The 21,984-nt window shown below is 35.5% G+C and overlaps 3 protein-coding genes across 6 annotated transcripts; all 3 read right to left on the bottom strand.

Annotated features, from left to right (window-relative positions):
- Positions 1 to 3,384: 3,384 nt before the first annotated feature.
- On the bottom strand, positions 3,385 to 4,811 carry LOC113500816 (odorant receptor 2a-like). The gene is made up of 5 exons (XM_026881712.1): positions 4,792 to 4,811; positions 4,623 to 4,752; positions 4,264 to 4,413; positions 3,781 to 3,936; positions 3,385 to 3,564 (listed from the first exon to the last, which is right to left on the bottom strand). The coding sequence occupies exons 1-5, from the start codon at positions 4,809 to 4,811 to the stop codon at positions 3,514 to 3,516; spliced, it is 507 nt and encodes a 168-aa protein (XP_026737513.1). The 3' UTR covers positions 3,385 to 3,513.
- Positions 4,740 to 5,750, bottom strand: LOC113500609. Its single transcript, XM_026881462.1, has one exon. It carries the CDS (start codon positions 5,726 to 5,728, stop codon positions 4,832 to 4,834), a length of 897 nt encoding a protein of 298 aa, XP_026737263.1. The 5' UTR covers positions 5,729 to 5,750; the 3' UTR covers positions 4,740 to 4,831.
- Positions 5,751 to 6,314: 564 nt separating this feature from the next.
- Positions 6,315 to 21,900, bottom strand: LOC113500687 (arylsulfatase B-like). 4 transcript variants are annotated; one of them, XM_026881557.1, is made up of 9 exons: positions 16,578 to 16,591; positions 15,415 to 15,458; positions 14,494 to 14,587; positions 11,198 to 11,357; positions 9,879 to 10,105; positions 9,470 to 9,578; positions 8,681 to 8,833; positions 7,585 to 8,253; positions 6,315 to 7,398 (listed from the first exon to the last, which is right to left on the bottom strand). In XM_026881557.1, exons 3-9 carry the CDS (start codon positions 14,584 to 14,586, stop codon positions 7,010 to 7,012), a joined length of 1,800 nt encoding a protein of 599 aa, XP_026737358.1. In that variant the 5' UTR covers position 14,587; positions 15,415 to 15,458; positions 16,578 to 16,591; the 3' UTR covers positions 6,315 to 7,009. The 4 variants fall into 4 exon arrangements, with proteins under 4 accessions (XP_026737358.1, XP_026737359.1, XP_026737357.1 ...); XM_026881558.1 differs by lacking the exons at positions 15,415 to 15,458; positions 16,578 to 16,591 and adding an exon at positions 21,608 to 21,900; XM_026881556.1 differs by lacking the exon at positions 15,415 to 15,458 and having other exon boundaries at positions 16,578 to 18,032.
- Positions 21,901 to 21,984: the final 84 nt, after the last annotated feature.

Below are 21,984 nucleotides of genomic sequence, written 5' to 3' on the forward strand. Positions count from 1 at the left end.
CCTTATCTTTGACCAAAAATAAGGGACATTCGGAATACTATTCGTTTTATTTGCTTGTCTTTACGTAGTGGTTCAATAACTCGGGTCCACTTGCTGACCGAATGCAAAACTTTGCTGAATATTTCGTTTATTAAGCCCGAATCTTGACCCTCATATCTGCTTAAGCATGCCACTTACTACGCGATTCTTGAGCTTATGATGAAGTGTCACTTTAAATGCTTATGTCAAGTGAAGTACCGTTTCAAGTACCACCACGTAACATTTCCGGACGCGATACAAAATATGTAGTAAGGATTTTAATAAAAAAATCTTGCAGCATACATTTTCTTTTTGTGAAATCTAATTTTTGTTCAAAAGTAGATAGACATAAATGGGTGAACTTGAAAATTCATTAAAATAATATTTAATCCTTAAAATAAACCAAACAAAGGTATCTTATCTTCCATTCCACTGTCTGTGGTACCCATATCTGACATAATATCAATAAATAAATATTTATAAGAATAAGTATCGATAACTATACCGGACACGGTGCCTTCGGGCACTACCTGTGTCGGGTGGCCCGAAGGGAGGTCACCACAGAGTGTCATCAGTGCGGTGACGCGGATGACACCGCACTTCACACACTGGCCGCGTGTCCGGTCTTTGCGGAGCCTCGCGCCGAACTTGTGTCTGCGCTGGGTGGAGTGGACGTCGCCGAGTTGTCGGTTGTCATCGCTGCAGCGATCGGCAGCCGGGCGGCGTGGGATGCATTGGCTTCCTTCTGTGAAACAGTGATGTCACAGAAGGAGGCGGCGGAGCGCGTTCGGGAAACTGACCCCAGCGCGCCCGCCATACGCCGACGTCGAGTCCCGCCCTAACTAGAGTTCTGGGCGACGCGACGGCACGGGGTGTCTGTCGTCAGAGTATAGGAGGCCACATTCGGTGCTAAGGATGCGTTCCCAATATGAGGCGAGGAGGCCGACGCTCAACACGAGAAAGTGACCAACCGGCCCACATTACTGGCCGGTGGAAGCCCGCGGTCGGTGTATGAAGCATTGCCATACACCGACACAAAAACGCGGATGACGTAGCACGGCGGTTCAGGTTTATTCAGTAAAAGTCTGACACTACCCATTTCCTCCCCCGAGGGAGTGAGTGTCCATGAGGATTCCCCCGCTTTACCAAAAAAAAAAGGTATCGATAACTTTTTAGCTACGTGTATGGGAGGCACTACGTTGACTCCTAAATGTATTTGTTAGGTTCGATAACAATATTTTACAGAAATGGGCCAGATATTATGTTTACCTAGATATCCTATATACCAAATACAAGGGAGTTCACGAGTACAACACTATGTTTGAGAGTCTATAGCATGTGCATTTCTTCTTTCTTCTGTTCTATATCACTCCCATCAGAATGGTCGTAGGTCGAGGCGGAAACAGCCCTCGGCCCAATCATCCACCACCTTTCCCTGTTGATGGACTAGGTTACGCAACAGATCACCAATACGCTGGACTGATCAGATAAAATCTGCAGCGAGAGAGGTGCAGAGTATCTGATTGTGTCATAAAGTCCGCCTATAGGGTGGCGGGAGGATGTAATTGCATTAAAGTAAATCCTTCAGTAACTCTACGTCTATTAGGTGCTCTCAAGATTAATCTAGACCACTAAGTTAAGCGCTGCGGCTTGCAAATCGCTCCCAATTAAAGCCGCCATTATCTTTGATTGTTGATTCAATCACAAAACATAGAATTATATTCAAGCGTTTACGGGATTAATTGTAACAATAATGCCTGATTCATAAATATTGCGAAAATTACGAAAACAATGTATGGTATTATCATTGTTATACAAAAATACATGCTAAGAGTAATGTGGACACCTGAGTGATGTCGTATATTTATCACCACTCTCAAATGTTCGTCTTGCGAAATGAATTTAGGAGTATATTCCAACGTCGTTTTCTAACAAAGGCAGCTTATTACACAAACAAAATATCTGTTGAAACATGCACGTAGTTATAAGCTCTCGGTTTGGTTAATATGTGTTGAATATTTTAAGTGTTTACTTGTAAGACTAGTTGAATAAAGCATGCAGTTTCGTGACACGGCGACATGCTAAAATTATATTGCAAAACTAATTTCGCTTCTGTAATTATTTATGATAAGAAAGAGATAATTAAACTTTGAGATTACTAAGGTAAATTCCATCATTTTGTTTCAAATATTTATTTCTCAAAATTACTTCTCAACCTGGAATATAGCTTATATATTTTAATTTCACTTTTATTGTAGTTTCATACTGCATTTACCACATTTCGGGGAATTAAGGAAAACAGATTTCATTCTCTTGATTTGAAAAGTGCGATTCGCAGCTTATTTGAAAGAATATTGTTTAGGAGAATTGTAAAAAATCTATCACTCCTAGATGAAAATGTCCGAAGATGACAGAAGAAAAAATGCGTGGCAGAAGCTAAAATAACACAACGGGATCGAAATAGAAGAGAGGGTAATGAGAGATTTATTTCCAAATTCGTTATATCGAAATTTAAAAATTGAGCCTTTTTCGAGCTAAAAGACGAATTTAAAATTTCTTTCTAATTACCAATTTCTTACTAGAGAACTTAAGGTTGAGGCCGCGCTATGTTTGCAAGATTTACTTTAATGTGTTTCAAGGCATTGTGTAGTTAATCAAAATAGTAATTATGTTGAACGTCCACAGTGAATTTATTGAATTTACCAGTTTTAGATAGTAATAGTGTGTGAGCTTACGAGGTGTTAGCTATATAGCTAGCCGGCCATTTTGTCGGCTAACACCAACAGAATCTCATTACGCTGGTATTATCCTGAGCAGCGTTGAGAAATAATTACGGCGTCACCGCAGCGTTAGCAGATGCTAATGAATAAACATTGAATTATAATTCGTGGATCCCTTGACGGGATGCCAAAAACTGAGCGTTTTCAGAAGCAAATTTATACTTTGATGAGCTGTTTGAGTGAGTGATATGCTTCTTGACAACTTATTATAATTTAATTATTCTTCTCCCTTATTTATAACTAGGCTGTATAGATTATAGTGAAAGTGATCAGATCACAGCGTAGGTAGAGGTGATGATACCAACATTGTTCGAAGTTTAGAAATAAAACTTAATAAATATATTGAATTAAAAAATATTACACAATACTTTTGTGCAGCCATATCTATGTTTAAAATATATATTAATTTTATTATTTATAATTTATATATTAAACGCTGGCAGTATTAAATTCGCAAATGTAATTATATTTATTTACAGCACCGAAACGGACAATGCTTGTCCTTTCAATGTATTTGTATAATTGCGTTTGATAATTTACATGCACTCATTATGCAATGAACATAAAAAAATATAACAACGTCACTCAGTAAAGAATTAATTTAATGTGGAATTAAATTAGTTAAACAAAGTGCTGTGATTAACAAGAATACAGTGTTCGAATAATGATAATTAGATGTGAATTTATATGTATTGGTGTCTAGTTCGTGTTTTTTTTAAACAGACGCGTTTAGCAAGTTTAGGATTCCGTACGACTGTCGACACATCTGAAAACAAATAAATATAAAATACAAATGATTTTAGAGTGACATGACTGGTGAAACGCCTTTTTATGGCTTTTTAACGCCTACCACATGGTAGGAACTTTATGAAATTGAACCGAAATGATGACTCATTCAAGTTTGCAACAAAGGAAGGAATTGAGAAATGATGCAATAAGTAATTAAACTTGTGAAACATATGAAAAATTTGACGGACCTTACCTCTGCGAAAGTATCCAGATTAATCGAGAAAAACACCGTGGTAATACCCATGGGGGCTCTGGTTCTCGTCAGCATGAACAACACAATCTGTCGTGCTTGTTTATCAGGGTGTTTCTCCCAGCCACAAGAGTATATGGATTGGCGGAATGTTTCGCACTGTAAACAATCCTTGAATGAAGCAAAAAAGTAAAATAAAAACAAAATTTTCGGAAATACATATTTAGTAGTTCATTGTTGGGGCTGTATTATAATAATGATAAAAATGAGTGCGCGCAACCGTTACAGGTGATTAAAGTAAAACTTATTTTTTTAATTTGGAACTAAGCTCTCAAAAACTATTGCCTAATAAAAAAAAGGATTTAAAAACCGAATGGTACAGAAACTGGGGATATTGCTGTAACGGACTGTCGTTGCATTGTCGTCCAATTACCTCATATTCACGTCTGAAGAAATTTTACTTCAATAAATATAATGAAAGTTTACCGTGTCCATGAGAAGATCGCTGTAGTAACATGGCGTATAGAAGTGTAATAGACAACTGATGAAGAATAAAAAGAACTCTATGTTGAATCGAGAATTCCGAAAGTCCTGAAATAAAGGTATTGGTTTAAAAACAATAATGGTCAATGTCGATTAGGGTAATAATATAGCTGCATGCCATGCTAAAAATAGCAGCGGAACTGGAGTAATATAAAAATTAAGCAAAAATACTTACGATCTTGCCTTGATATTTTTATACATATTTAACACAATAGTTATTCGACTCGATCCCTCGCCGCCACGTCAGCTATCCTAACCTAGCCGGATTCCGGTTAGGTCCGAAACTAGTCGGACAATCCCGATAAATACGCATGAGTATGTCCTTGCATAAAACTTACCTCAAGTATTAAAAACGCTGATAGCGGTATTATAAACGAAGTTCCTTTCATGCTATATTCATAGAAGATGTAAAAATTTACACGACCTACTATGCTGTAAAATAAAATTGTAAGTTAGCATGTATTCATTTACCACATAAAGAAAATCCCCATCAGTCAGCAAAATGTGATACTTACTCGTATAATACTTGTAGTTTTAAAACAATAACCTTTAAATTTTTTTTTGTTTTATTTACATCGTCAACAAAAGCTTTACTAATGCGCCCACAAAGCAATTCGAGCTGTCCACATGTATGCAACATAAATATGGGAACTAGAGGATCAAAACCCACGTACATAGTCGCAGCATAAGATCCAAATACAAAACATAGTCCGAACTGCATCAGGAACATCCAGGTCTCACTCTTGTAAACTTCTATTTGATCCGGATACCTAAAGTCGAACAACGGGACGAGAACGAATTCTCCTTTCCAGTAATAATAGGCCATCAACGCAAAAGCTTTTGCGGGGAATACAGCGCTGGTTCCGAAACCAAACACAAGCCAAAACTTACTGACAGTTACTCCCTTCTTAGCATATTTCAGTACTATCTGTTTTTCTTCTTCAGGAAAATCTTTAGCCAAGTCGTAATCTTTGTTAACCGTGGCGACGATATGTTTCATGGAGTTTTGATGATACAGCAGTACGACATATTTCAAGGTGATAGTAATAGCGACGAGTACCATCGAGAGATTTTTACTAGCTTCAGCCACGTTTCCAGACCGAATGTCATGGAATAATATTGCATTAAGGAGAAAAAAAAATAATGTAAATGTCGATAAAAAAAACAAGAAACATTGTTTTATCCATTTAAGATTTCGCGCAATAGAATAATGAGCTCTATTTATACGTAAAGCCGTAGTTGAAATCACAAACATTTTTTCAAATTGCAGATCAAAATGAGACATTTTTGCTTTGCGTTTGATTTCAAAAAGTTCTTGAATTACACTGATGGAGGAATATTGTACGGTTACTGGTTGAACTGATTTGCATGTGAAATAGGTAATGTAGTTGACAGTCAAATAGCACATTTACCGCAACAATACTGAATAAAAAGCTAGGGTTTTCTTTAGGAGTTGCTTGTAGGTTATTCCGTTAACTTTTACTTTGTATATTATTTTTATAACAAGAATTTTTTTTTAACAAATTGTTAATGGTATAGTATATTACTATTACTTAAAGGCTACATTTTTATTATTACTGCTAAGCTATATTGTTTAAATAAAAGTCTGTTTGTTTGTCATAGTCTTAAGCATGGCCTTTTATTTTCAGTTTTAATATAGGTACACGACTTTTTTCACAATGAAAAGTCCGCAATTTCATTTTTCTTAAAAAGAAATATGATAGAATTATTTTATCCACAAGACACGCTTACTTTGCTGTGTATAACTAACTCCGGCTCGTAATTGTATTAAGGCTGTCATCAATCAACCTTCGCCTACGTTACTGAAACTTCTTATTGTGTCGTCAAACTAGTTATGTAATTACACGAATTATCAATTTTTCCCTATCAATCTATTGAGTTACATTTTTTAATAAATTATTAGTGGAGTTATAATCTGTATATGAATAGGCAAAATATCATGACATCTACGTATTATAAAAAAAAAACAAATCTTCTTCAAAGCAAGTAGGCCTTACGCCTACCATCATTAATTTGTTTCAAAGTAGGGATCTTTATTCTTTGTAGGTGTAAGTAAAAATAGTTTTTCAGCAGGTTCTTTACTCTGGTCACTGCTAAACAAATGATAATTTAACAAAAAAGAAGTGGTTCGCAATATTAAAATGACAATACACATTAAATTATCATACACAAAACAAACTCATTTGTACAACATCACATCAACGCTTCCCTTACATGCACAGAATCAATTTAATTAATATTAACTAGCTATTTACGGAATAATCGTCAATTATTACAATTTAATATTGGAATCAATGCAGCTTTGTTGACTACTGTTCTTATGCTCACAAATGGCGCCACTGGCGCGTCAGGTTGTGAAGTACACTATTGACGTACAACGCATTCATCTCGTGCGGTTTACGTGGACAGGAGGGGGTTAAAATACATAATCAGTAGCTCAACGACGAATTGACTTTTCTAATCTTTACAAGATTATGAGAACAATGGCAAAATAACAACAGCGTCGAATTAACGAATAGTCAAAGGACACTATTCCTTCAAACATCATTTATACCAAATCTCAACTGCATATTGAATTCACGCAATAGTATGGTCGTACTGTAAATAGACCGTCCTTAGTAATATTCCCGAACAAATCGCTCGAATTAAAACAACATAAATAATTTAATTAGAACACATTCCTTAGGAGGCACAAAAAGTTCCTGAGGCCCGACGTGCCTTCACAGCTGATGGACGTGGCGACCGTCGCCGTGTTTTTGTTCACTGTCTTTTGCTGGCTGAAGTTTAACGAGAGGTTAAAGTTCTCACTCCCCTTGTTATTAAGGTTTCTTGCTCTAGAACTTTGAGTCCTGTTGCTTTGTATAAGCCATGGGGTCCACACGTAGTTGTAGTTCGAAGGCTCAGCGGCTTCGTCTAGCTTGGCATCCCCTCGGCGTAACTGTGTTGCCCATAAGCCACGCAATCGACTTGTCAGTAATGTTGCTATATTATTAGCTCTGTCCCATAAATCGTGGCTTTCTGTTGGATCTAGTTTCACGTTAAATAAGCAGCCGCGAGCTATAAAAAAGATCATACATTTTCAATGAAAATTAATTTTGAATAACAAATATTACTCTAGTAAAACCTATTTTTACAAAAATTACAAGCTATCCCAGCAAACTTTATTTTGAAATACATATGAGTTAAAAAAAAATGTTGTCCCAGTCTCAGGACTCTACCCAATATGCATACAAATATACTTACTTAGTGTAGGAATACAAGGCGTAGGATCTTTCACAGGATCCTCTTGTCTAATTGTAGCCGCTCTCCTTGTGGCCCTCACTTCCTCGAAATCCAAGTATACACCCATCTCCTCGAACACTCTCGCCACTTCGCAAGTCCTCAACACCGAATAATATTCTGGAGGGGTCTTTCTATTAGCTAAAAATTCCGCTCCATAATATCCATTACTAACCCCAGTGACGTTGCCAACGACGATTTTATAATCTCCTGCTCTGTAAGCAGCCCATGCATTTGTGTCAGTATCTTCAATAGCTATGAGAACTTCTTTTCTTTTCGATGGTAGATTTCTAACAATGGATTCCCATTGGTTGACTCCGTCTATATTTGTTTTTATCTTGCCTCCTGCCGCAGCAGTTAGAGTTGGTAACCAGTCACTGATATGCATAAGACCTGGCCAGACGTTGGGCCTAAAGGACGAATGCCATATAAACGCTGGGACTCTAACTCCCCCTTCCCAGGGAGTATATTTCTTTCCTCTGAATGGCAAGTTAACTCCCCAGTTCCTTAGGGCACCAACAGTCGGCGCTCCATTGTCAGAAGCGAATATTATAATCGTATCGTCGAGAATTCCTCTGTCCGCTAGTGCTCGAACAACTTTGCCGATACTGCGGTCAATGTGAGTCACAATTTCTGAAACAAAGGTAAAAAATAAAATTTGTATAATTTATGATTGATGAGGTAATTGTATCATATAAAAAATAACATCTCAGTTACAGGGGGCGATGCAGGCTACTGCAACATGGACTTAGATCCTTAGTTTATTATATTGTAATTTTTAAAGTCATTGAATTATGTATCGTAATATGAGCCACGATTCATGAAGCCGGCCATCAAATATCAAGTGGAGTATTTACCAATATTATTGCGGTAGTCTGCAAAAGTATTCCCATTTAATATCACAATGATAGGGAAAGGAGAATCATTCCAGTGATTTTCGCCAGCAGGAGTTGGCATACACTTTCCCCTTACCCAGGTCAAAACCTTAAAGATCCGATGGAAATCTACATCGAGTATACCTATGAGGATTTTCTGCAGGTCCCAAAAAATCAGTATTTACCAGCATATAGCCGCCTGTCGGAGTTGGCGATGTGCTTGTGCCCGACGGGCGCGTGTAGCGGCGGCTGCAGCGCGCCGCCCTCGTTGCCCGCGTGCGGCGCGTTGTGCGTCATGTGCAGGAACAAGGGGGACGATGCGTTGTGCGACTGGATGACTGGAGTTGACAATGATAACTTAATATGAGCATATTCAATGGAAGATAGTCTCACTTCTGATACTATTAAAGGTTTTTATTCACTTTTAACTTTTAATTGACGCCCTCCGTGGTCGAGTGGCGTACGCACCGGTTTTAAGATGTCGCTAGCTCTGAGATCAAGGTTTCGATCCCCGGTCAATGTAAAAATTCACATTTCTACATTGTGTCAGGTCTGAGTGTTTGTGCTACCTGCGTTGTATCTGAATTCCGTAATATAAGTGCTTCAGCAAATTACTTTGATAATTAATAATATAATGTTCTAGCGCTACATGGAGGTCCACCGTTATTAGAACGAACATTATGATGTAAAATATTAGGCTTAGTATCAGTTCGTTAGACTAGCTGCGACTCTTGCAGTAAGTTACTAAGCGGAACTCAATATTCAAGTATTAGTATTCACAGACACCTGTGTCCATTGCTAGCCTCATTTGTGCATGTCGTAACTCAAGATCTACAGAGCATAATATTGCAAAATCTATCAGACCTAAGTAACAGCAAGTATTCTTACGTTTATTCATAGCATTTGAAACTATAAAACTGTTGCAACTAAGTATAACGTAAAATAATAATAGCGGTTTGATAAGTAAAACTCACTTTTAACAGCTTTCTCGGTGAGAGCATCGACAATGTACCGTTGCTCGCAATCTTGTGGTGTTGCATCATCGTACAGATCCAGACCGAACAATTGTCGTCCATTTGGCCACTGTAAAGTGTTTAACAATACTTAAAGTCTTACAAAACAAACATTATGTCAAATTATTACAAAAATCACCAAAAAATGTCTACGTCACGTTTTCTATTAAATCTAATTATCTATAAACGTTGAATCATAGCGAATAGTACGTTCAGTGTCCGGCTACTTCTTATACTTTCGCTACAAACAAAACGTGACCAAATATCCGCGTTACTGGCCTAGAACTTTATAGTTCAGTCACTGGGCCCAAACCAAATTACCTTTATCCACAATCTATTGTAACTAAGTAACTAATGTCAACTCGCTTACCGTTTCAATTTTGTTGTATGTGTAATAGTCGACGTAACCGCCTCTCATGCCGTAATGATGGTCGTACCCACGCGACATGGGCAGGTACTCCGGCCTGGACATCCCTACGTGCCATTTACCCACTAAATGAGTCGAGTAGCCCAACTCCTTCATATAAGACGGTAAAAGACGCTCTGATAGCGGTATACCACGGTCTTCGGAATTAAAGAGTGGTTGACCGTGCATTCCTGTAATAAGGAAAGATGTTTATGTGAAGCGAAATCACAGCGAAACGTACTGTGTCACTATTCATCAACTAGGTTAAAATAAGAAGAGAAATAAGTAGTTACACAGTCCTATAAAGCTGTCTCAGTCGCTGCCAAGTTAGCATTGAAAATATTTAAAATAGTTTTGAATTAAGACCATGCAAATGGCATGGTGAGATTCATTAAGATAAACCGCTCTTGCAGTAAATATTAAAACAATCGACAATTTTAATAATTAACATCGTAACAATATTTTCATTTTATCCTCAATTGCGGCTATCATTATTAACAATGCTTTACCGTTAATATTTCCCACGTGCCAACCGCAGAGGTTTTTGACTTGACATTTTAATTAATAAATTAGTTCAATTAATGTAATAAGGCGAAATATTGTAAAAGTTTTCTTTGCTGCGATATAATTACGAGTAGGGAAAATAACACAACCTTTTTCTGATTACACTACCTTTTTTAAGATAAAAAGCGTAGATGTAAGGGCAAACAATGATCTTATCAGATACAGGTAATCAAATGAAGCAGTCCGAAGCTACTGTTCGTTAATTGGACGTATTCATGCGTAATCTCATATTACGTATGCTAATTATTGCCTTTGCTAAGCTGATCCCTGGTTAACTAGCTAAGAACAAAGATTAATTGAAATCACTGAAGGAAATGGAATTATTACAAGTTATGAGTAAATGCAAGCGATGTACCTACCTAATCTAATCTGGTCTTTAAATAATTGGTAAACAATTAATGTTATTTCAAAAACCAAACGCTAGGTTAACTTCTTAATTGAAATAAAGGATATAAAACGAAAATTAAGGTAAACACTTATCTCTTTCTCTATTATTATACGTCACGGGCTTCCTGAACTCTTAAATCGGAAGTAAAAAGAATAAAAAAGTCACTCAAAGGCCTAGTGTTGCGAAAGTGTACGTAACTACTCAAAATTGTGTGTAATACAATCGAAACGAAGGTAAACCACTCTCATTCGGCTGGTTACCTTCAAGTAAGGCACTTTCTTAAATGAAAACTAAATGGCTACAAATTTAGCTGCTGTATGAATATTCTCACCTAACCGCATAGGGTATTTTCCTGTGAGTAAGGCGGTTCGTGCCGGTGTGCATATGGCTTCGCTGTAATACTGCTGAAGTATCACACTCTGGTATGCCAGAGCGTCGATATTCGGAGTATGTATCTGGTCTGACCCGTGGAAAGATACGTCATTCCAACCCTGGAAATATAGATACATTAGTTCCGGTCATAATAAAACAACAAATTAAAAAAAATGTGTATTCCTTAAAAGGGTAAGCAGCGGTTGTAAATTCACAACAATTCAATTGGTTTTTACAGAAATCTGAAGTTAGCAATCAATATCTATCATCAATAATCAAAACAAATGGTTAGCAATTATTAAATTAGTTGTTAATTTGCCAAGGACTAATTATGAGTAACGACAATAAACAATTACAACATACTTAATTAATTCATGGCCGCAGTAATAACAAAGTTGACACTGAAATGCGGTGTGATTGAGAAATAATTATACTATTGTTTCTTATCATTCGTTTTACAATTGGAGCATGAACTACAGAATCCATTATGTGAATTACGCAAATATGATCTCGAATAGCATGCTAGATAGGTATTATGGCATTTGTATTAATGAAAATGATTGTGGTTTGAGCAAACCAGAATATGTCGAAAAAGCCGACCGAAACCTATTCACAATGGTGTGCTTACTAACCGCAAAGGTCAGTGGTGTTATTAATTTCGAATGATAGCAACGCACGTCCAAAATGCATAAAAGTGAAATATAGAAGGTTTTTAAATATAGCATAAAGAACGGTGAAAGGGCCATTTATAAATGACCTTATCAGTTTATAAATAGCCGTAAACTTACACATGATGTAAAAAATCGTTTAATTGTAATTAAATTAAACATTAAAAATTAAGTGATTTATTGACTCATCGTAAGCTATTGATATTTTGATGATAATATAGTTTATTGTAATTAAAATTAGAACGGAATAGGTAACTGGAAATTAACAACTACGGATAAGAAAAAGTTTGGCTTTTCTTGGCTCTTTTTTTGGGTAAAAGTAAACTCTTCACAGCATTATGTTTTATAATTATCATCGCAGCTAATTTTGCATGCAGCAAAACCACAGCAAAGGAGAACTTGAATTTATGACGATGACACATGTTCAGCACTTTCCATTTAAAAGCTATTAACGTGGAACTAACTGCATCCCACTACAGTTACACAAATTAATGATTGTTGACTAAAATGAATTTTGAGGTCAGGTATAACTTATTTAGAAATAATTGTATGCACGTTTATACTTTTTGTTTGTTTTTCAAATCGTCATGAAAGAAGAAAAGTTTAATAGTCACTTGCATATTTTTATATTAAACTTTTTTTCTACCCAGCGAAAGTTTCATTTCTGTTTGTCGATTTTTTTTTTTCCCTTACAATTGACAGATTTTGCATAAAAGCAATAATCTTATTTGTGTAACCTCAATTTGCAAAAGAATATTTTCCTCAAAAATAGGTGTATAATCCATTGACTTTTCCAGTACTGTTAATGACACAAACACAATTTCAAAATAGTGTCAATAACTTCCGAATTCATTGGCGATTCCACCAATTAGAGGCAGTTATCACAATATATTGCTAAATTAGCCGAGTCGAAGTATTTACACACATTTTTCTCATCGTATACAACATTGGTATTTGTGAAAGCTATTCATTTATGAGGAACTGTAAAATCATTAAGCTGAAAAGTAATAACTGTAGCCTATTGAATTACATACATATATGTCAATGACGAGGTCAAGGCGAACATTGGGTAAATAGTGATAGAAGAGGTAAGTATCTAACACTTTATCATTCAATGAGGCTGGAAATCAATCCCAACATAAATTAGGATCACGGATCATTTTTGGCGGATGATGAATTGAGCAAAGTAAGTTATGGAGAGCGATATGCTCGGAATTCCTTTGAAGGATGCAATCAGAAATGAGGTTATCCGGACGACAGCATTTGACGAAAGGGCTAGTAGAATTGCAAGCTGAAGTGGCAAAGGGCTGGTCATTTCATCATTTCTGTCGAAGGATCGATGGAGCAGACGAGTCCTTGAGTGGGAACCAAGAATCTATACAGAACGTTGTACAACCTGATAGACCGATGACCTAAAGAATAGCATGGATACCCAGTTTTTTAGGTCTTCCGTGACATCGGTAAAAGGCGGAGGACCGGGAGTTAAGGCGCTATTTGGAGAAGGCCTATGCCCAACAATGAACCGCGATGGGCTAAGTTAGCTAAGCTGAGCTAAGTTGCATGATTAATTGATTCAAGAAATAAAGGTTTAAGTTACATTCTCTCTGACATTAAGGTAACAAAAGAATATGACCTAAGTTTTTACTGAAGTAATTAAGTTATTTTACAATGAACCTTCTTAACCCGGTAATTAAGACATAATGTGTAAACACAATAGCCACAACATGGTCGAGTACCTGTTTCTATGGCATCGCGTGTTACATGCCGACCTTACTGGCAAAGATGTACGCAACGAATAAATGGACAATTTTATTTTACTTTTTTAAGTGATAGTACAAGATATTAATTGTTAGTAGCCGCCTCTTAAACAGTAAATGCGAAATATGTGAGTAATTGTTTTCAATAACACTGAATGTTCTAAGCAAGGCAATATTTGAAAAGAGAAAACATAATCTAGCCGACCCACATACGTATAACATAACGTAATAGTAAGTGCCCATTGAGTAAACAACCATTTTGTTGTAATACATATAAGTACTATTAAAGTAGACGGAGTAACACACTGCAGCAGTTATAAGTTAAGTAGTACTATGACGCGTGCTTCAACAAACGACAAGTCGTTAATCATTGACGAAACATTGTCTAATTATCATTTGATTACTATAGAGTCAATGATGAAGACCAAAACAGTTAATCTGACGACAATATATGTGTATTAAAATAGACTTAGCTGCTGTTTGTGATTTGACAAAATAAACTACCATATCTAATTTAAATTATTCGTAATTAAACGAATAAAAAATATATGAAAACGGATACAAATAGACGAAAATCAAGCGTCAAAAAAGAGGAGACGTGAAGAATATTCTAGTCATAATATATGTATTCACGGTTAACAAATAAGCGTAACTAATGTTCTACAAACTAAGTGATTTGTGGTTTAAAAAATGTAAAATGGAAATTTGTATGGGTTTTCGTCACTTTACGTGTTCTTACATAGAAGAACATCAACAACAATAATTCTTTGATGTTATATAACACAGTATACATATTTATAACAACTTAATAATATAATAATGTACATTACCATATCATCCACCATAATGAAGACGACATTCGATGGACCCGTTCGATACGCTGATAACGTAGAAGATATCATGGCGAAGGTCATCCATTGCATCCTAAAACGAGAAAATATTAGATCCTACTTTCTTAAATTTAATTAATCTTTTGTATTGACTATCATTTTATTCATTTAACATAGAGCATTATTAAACATGGTTTTAATAAAGTTCTAAGATCAAATTCCTTTCCTCAATTTAATTTCAAAAGAATTCCCATTGTGGCACCATGTAACAATTTATCTTTATCGAATCCTATACGTAAGAATGTTATATTTTATTTTAATCTATTTTGTGAATGTAATTTTTTATTAACCAAATATTTGCAGAGAAATATTTACAGAAGTGGCTATCGTTTATCCACCTAGTCTTTTCTCTACTAGTCTTTCTGATTTAGTACCAATGGTATCTATGGACAACATAGCTTTAATTAAAACACCTCAATTCCTTCCAAAATACTTTCCAAATTGTTATTTACTGGCCTAAGCCATTTTGTAATAAAGAAACTATTATTTGCATACTAAGAGTAGCAATTTCCACAGTGCAGACTATTTATCGTATCCTTCTGCGGGAAAAAATATCTTAAAAAATGCAACTTAAGTTATGCAATATGCTTAATGCAGCATAAGTTCTATGGTTTTTAAGTAGGTTGATACAATCGATTCTTACGCACGTACCTAAAACATAACTACTTAAAATGTTGCTCATAGCACATCAAAACTACACATTAAGATGATCATTTAAGAGTGTGTCAAGCGGTGAAGTAAAAATTGATTATACCAATGGAACATTTTTTTTAAATAACATACTAATAAAGTATCCAATAAAAGCCTATATTAACAAAAAATACCTTAATTTAAAATCTACTCGACCTAAATGTCAAATACCTTTATTGCCTTTTCCGTAAGGAAAACATCGAAGTCGCCAATACCTGGTTGATTAAAATATAACATAGTAAACATTTCATAGGCTCTTTAAACTCAGGCCTTTTAACTATATCCTGAACCTATTCTTGTTACAAAAAAGAGAAAATTGGCTACGGATTTATTTCATAAAAAAAAAACTTACCAAGTAACACATTTATTGCACAAAAACATCTTAAAAAATCGTCATGCAGCACAAGCACTCACAATCAATATAATTGTCTAACACTAAACACCGCTAAACACTGCGAGTAACCGTTTATTCAAACATGTCGGTACGTTCAAAGAGGTCTATTCTCTACAAGCGTTCAACTTGCACAAAGCTCTGAAATCAAGCGAAGGCTGTATTCTATTGCAAATTGCTTAAGGGCGCTACTTGTGAATTACCGAAGGTCGTCATATATACCTATATTGAATAAAAAACTTGCTCTACATTTAATTATAAGTACCAAGCAAATAAAATAACATTCAAAGTTCCCACACAAACTAATCATCGTGACATGAAATGCGTTTTTGTCGAAACTTAGCTTCAGCTCAAATTATTTCACCTTTGAAATTTCGGGGCGTAGTGTTACACATTTGAGGTATACAATAGATCACAATGGTATTGTTCGGCTGGTTTCTGAATTCCTTAGGTAAGAGTGCAATAGCCGCAAAGTGTATTTTAAATTTTAGCACAGGCTTAGTCAGACCTAGGCGATGACCTGGATTCGTTCTTACTTAATTGTTCACCAGCGGTTCATAAGAGAGACAGTAGAAGATGAGTAGGCCGATGAGAGGCCTTTTACCAGTCGTGGGACCTAATTTGAAGTTACAGATAAAAGAAAGGTACAGTTGACGTCGGTCTGGCATGCCACTGTCCCGGTAATCCTTCAGACATAATTTTGTGCGGTTCTTGTCTTAACGACGAATTCTTGCACATACATAACCCAGTGGCCAGTATAATCCGCAAGCAGCTTGCTTTGTAGACTTATGAAATCTCTCGAAAGTGGTCATATCACCCTGTATTGGAATCGATCTATCATCACTCACCGGACTATTGTTGACAATCCACATCCACATCCTGGATCCCATACACCTCGTAAAAGCAGAAAAAAAAACAATTAAAATATTTGCATTTAACTCACGAGGTTGTCTACTTGTGGAAGGTGGACTCGGCATGCATTGTCCCGATGGTCGTAAGTGCCAATGACTTAATAGCCAAGAGCCTCGATCAACACCTGAGGAGGGTAAAATGCTTGATTCAGAAAGTGATACTTCTTGACCCGGCGCGAATCGTGAGGAGGTTCTTCTCTGGCGAGCCCTAACCAGGTAGCTTGAACCCTGTTCCCTTTGCCGGTTGGAGACTATAATTATTGTATATTGTATCTTTGAGTGCATGTCAAGCTTGATGTGAAACCATAATAACTGTCTAGAATAAGAAACCAATGAAAATGAAATTAAGTTAAGAATAGTGCAACCTCTTCATTGCTAAATACCGCTTGCTGTGTTATATCAGCTTATAATCTACGTGGATTCATGTAAAGTACTATATTCGTATCAATGGTAGAAACCATTAAAAATCTAAGTAATTTTCCAACATTTATGATTCATAATAAAGTAATATCCGACACTAACGTTCAATATTAACTTACTAACAAATACTCGCATATCATTGAGAAATACTTTAAAGAAATAGTCGATTTCATGTACACTTGTTACCATCATACGACATTAAAAACAAAGCTGTATCGGTCATGTAAGATCACATGACTAAAATAAGTAAATGTATTCTTTCCGCTAGTAAAACAATTCGTTCCGATAAGTTACAGCATTCTATTATATTTTTGAGTATTCGATAAGTTTCGATAACAAACGTTTTTAAATTGACCTTGTCCTACTATACTTTTTCTGTTATTATCTATATCGTTAAATGCCATGACTTTAACATTTCCTATTATACCATGGTGAAGTATGAAACAATCACCTTATCTAAGGTAGATAGTATGGGCAGTGGCCATTGCGTGGAATCACGACAAACTTAATTAGAAGCAATTACTTAGTAGGAGAAAAGATCGAGGTCGGGCATTGTTCAATACTTATTTACAGAATCCGGTAATTATACAAATCAATATCGTAAAATATGAATGCTTTATGAGGTCACATTCCATAAAAATGTTGGTGATTTGATCCTTGTAAACGAAATTCTGATTGTTCGATCAATTACAATCGTCATTTAATACCTAGGTACCTGACCGTAATAGACCTACATAAAGGTGTTGCATTTTATGCAATAAAAACTGTTGTCAGGAGGCTTTACTTTTAACAAGGTTAATGCACGTTTAAGCTAACGTTACAGTCGTCTTAAGACAGGTTTGTCCACTTTCATTTAAAATGGATTAAGAAATTAAGAAGGCTTCACTTATGTGTGAACATTTTGTTAACATTATCTCTTTTTAACATTCGTTAAGTTACTAAAAGTTTATGTTAAAACCAGTTCGCGGCTGAAACGTGCTAATTACGCGCCTATTAAAGGTCTACTTAGTAGTGGACAACACTTTATTGGAAAATTCTGTAAAAGAAAATTTTGTCCATGAGTAGTGTTTACAAGTAAATGAAGAAAAAAAATAATTGCTAAACCATAGCATAACCTAGCGTAGTGAAGTCAACTGTTTCAAGTACAGCTCTACATAAACGCGTTTAATTAGGTATGAATTTACTTTGGCTTAAACATCTCAATCCAAATTTTTTAAACTCAAATCCACACAACATGCTTAGTGTAAAGAATTAAATTCAGCCCCCGATCTTATCCAATTAAATATTTTCTTGTGCAATTTTAGACCTATTTTTTTTATGAATACGGAGTGCAAAATTATTTGTAGCATGCACTATGCAAACAAGATAGATTAAAAAGGACGAAAAGTAAAATATTTAGAATAAGCCACGCCTCCATATCGAAATTTGGACAAAGAGCACAGTTACAGCCAGTAGTCAGTCAAGTAGATTCAGTATTTTTCTTTTTAATCTGAATCGTTTTTTTTTGTGTGATCTTTTGTCCTATCGTTGGCATTCGTAAAACTCAAATAAAGGATAAAAAATACATTAGTAAGGTATAAGGAAAACAATTAAAAGCATAAACAATACAATTAAAGGCCATTTTTTCAGTTCACCAGGGTTTTAACACCTGTACAATTACATCATTTTAAACAATAGCTTCATTAATTACTATAAAAACCTTCTTAGAAAGAAGCAGTAGTTTTCACATTTCTTTCTAGAAAAATATGCATTACTTAACTAGCTGTTGCCCCCGACTTCGTCCGCGTGGTTAGAATTTTCGAACGGAAGCCCTCGAAGATGAATATTTTCCCCCGTTTTTGCCACATTTTCAATTGTATCTTCGCTCCTATGAGTTGAGCAGAGTGATGTTATATAGCCTAAAACGAATGGTCTATTGAATACAAAAAGAACAACAACACAATTTGAACCAGTAGTTCCTGAGATAAGGGCATTCAAACAAACAAACAAACAAACTCTTTAACTTTATATATTGGTATAGATATGTACCTACTTTGCTTAGACGCGATTTTAGAATATCTGTGTTCATTAAAGAAAAACTCAAATTACTGTAGATAGACAGGTAATCTATGCTGCTGTAGAAATATGTATGTACGTGTTTTGAAATTAACGAGTGACAACATAATATACTTATGTGGCTTCATCATTGATACATCGCTAGTGACATTAAAATTTTACTACTAAGTATCTGTTGGCTAAAAGACGCTTGAGAGTAAATGAGTTCATGTCAGTGACGTAAATAGGCTAAACATTAACATTTGAGGCATGCAGTGTATGTCATTTGGTTATTGGAATCAAATAGGATTTCAGTCATGGTAGTTATACTATCTTCCTACATATTTTGTATGAATTGCTCAACCAAATTACCCGTATGGCCCACCACGACATTCGACGGAACATGGATTTTGAATTCCCTCCATTTCTAAAGTTGAATAATGATTTCGGTCTTTCTGCGTGTTCTTTAGGTATATATACCACTAATAAATAAACCTAAGACTTTGGATAAGTTAACTTTTAGATAAGTGTGTAACCGATAAAAAAATCTGCCTCATATCTTCATAACCACGCCGACGAAGTCGCGGGCATCATACAGTTTTAAAACATATTACAGTATTACTAGACATCTATAAATATTACTTTCTATTAAAATTAAACGGTGGGCGACCTAGGAAGCGGTGGCGAGACGACCTTAACGCTTACCGCGCAGGCTGGTTCCATGCGGCCCAGAATAGAGAGTCGTGGAAGGATTTGGGGGAGGCCTTTGCCCAGCAGTGGGACACAGTGGGCTAGAGAAATAAAAAATTAAAATGCTGGATGGATAGGTCTGAATGTACATACGTATAATGAATTTTATTGACATTACCAATGACTTCAAATTACTTAAACATACTTTTGTTTTTCTAATTGCGTATCTTTGCCTTGGTTTTTTGTCGTTAAAACCAAAAGAGAACCTTTCACTATTTCAAGACAACGTCAATTTTTGTTAATACTATCTTTAAACCTTATAAACTAACAAAGTAAAAACTTGTAGTTGGTTAGGTAAAATACAGACAAAAAAGTGAGTACATCACACTGCAGATCACGTGAGCCTATTCAATTAAGCAGAAAATTTGTGACAAACCGATGTTACTAAATAACTGAGTGTCACCTCAACTTACATAATATCGCCGCCTGCTTAGAAAGATACTAAATGCTCTAAATGCACAAGCGTAGGTACATAATGCAATAGCATTTTGCTTCGAAATAATATTGAAAAACAAAAATCAACAAGTCACTAGGTAAATATTAAGTGAAAAGTACTTTAATGAATCACTTTATCAGATTTTACTTTTAAAGTTGAACATTTAATAGGATCGTAAAATGTCCAGTTGATGGTAGTTTTATGGAGTCATTGTAAAAATTAAATAAAAAAAGGGAAATATAAAACAAATTGTCAACGAGTTGTCAGATAATTCTATCCTATACTAATGGAACTGGACTACGAGTAGAAATAAAACTGTGAAATAAAGAACCTTCTTCTTGTGTAATAAACTTTGCTTAATCTATCACTTAACTACTTCATCCCTCACACATTAATACCCATAAGATGGAATTTAACACATGCGCTAATTCGTGACACAAGTGGGAGTACGGAGAGGACTTCTAACAATCGATACCTAACGACGCTGTAAAACCGGATCTCTACTGTATCTTGGTTTGGTTCGGTAGTACCACTTTAGGTACCAATGGAGAACCGATTCAAATTTCAATCAGTTTCGGGAGTAGGTAAGCCTGCAAATCTAGTCTCATCCTCTCACAGGCTGTTATGCACTAAATGGAAAGCTAAATTACTTTATCTCAAAGCCTGTCTCACGATACCGTCGAAGCATTACAAATAGAAAAAATAACTTAGGAAGAAAATGAGTAAAAGACAGATTGATGAAAGATATTGTTCATGAACTACTTTAAAAGAGTGACATATCAGTAATATTGCTTTATTGGGTATTTTATTTCATATACCGGTGATTTAAAAAAGGCCTTAAGGTCAAGCACGCACAGTTTCACGACAGATATCACGCATTCATGACTGTTGCACTCGCGTTCGCGCTCGCAGGTTTGACAACCTTGAACACTTTCAATAAATCTATGAAAACAACTTGGACTCTCTCTCAACAAACTGTTGGTTAAAATACAAACGTTTTACTCAATGACGAATTGAAAACAAACGGGAATTTTGAAATCTACATTAAAAGGTTATCACATAATCATCATTTGGAATCAACAAAATCGTGGAATCCAGATACCTAGCTGTAAAGTACATTTATATAGGTAATTCAAACTACTGCAGATAATTAAACGGTTTCACAAAACTGAAAATTCCATAGGTGACGACAGAAAAAAACAAGCAGAAGAATACCTATGAGTGAATCTATCACGGATCCACGATTTTAATTAAATGCTATGTTTCATCTGAGCAATCATTCTTGAGTTTTTTTCTGAAATCACTGCTGCATAACTATTGGTCAATCTTTCATTAATGTATCTCTAAACAAATCAACTTGATTTATTTTTTTCGACCATAATTGTGGCATAAGAAATAATCTTGTCAAAAGGACGCACAAACCTTGATAATCCCGAAACTCAAGTCGACTAGATTACAAAATTACATTTTTTCTTGTTTGCTTTGTGGTTTTAGTAACGTTATTAACATTTATTTTATTGTTGTTGTTTCATTTTAATTTTTCTACCATGCTTCGAGTTTTGAATGCCGCGGCATGTCCTTCCCGCCAAAAACAAAGTCATATATTTATTGCCAGTATCACTTAGGGTCCTAGTTGCGAGAAATACCTATTACAATTTTATTGATGGATAATTTAACATAACATCTTACAGTAAAAACATTTTGTTTTAAAATTATTAATTAGAAATATAATAGTCAGTCTAGACTCGATTATAGATTTGGTCCAATATTTTTTAACTAGAAGCACTGCCCACCACACC

The sequence above is a fragment of the Trichoplusia ni genome, chromosome 14 (assembly GCF_003590095.1).
Source record: "Trichoplusia ni isolate ovarian cell line Hi5 chromosome 14, tn1, whole genome shotgun sequence".
Classification (NCBI taxonomy): Eukaryota; Metazoa; Arthropoda; class Insecta; order Lepidoptera; family Noctuidae; genus Trichoplusia; species Trichoplusia ni.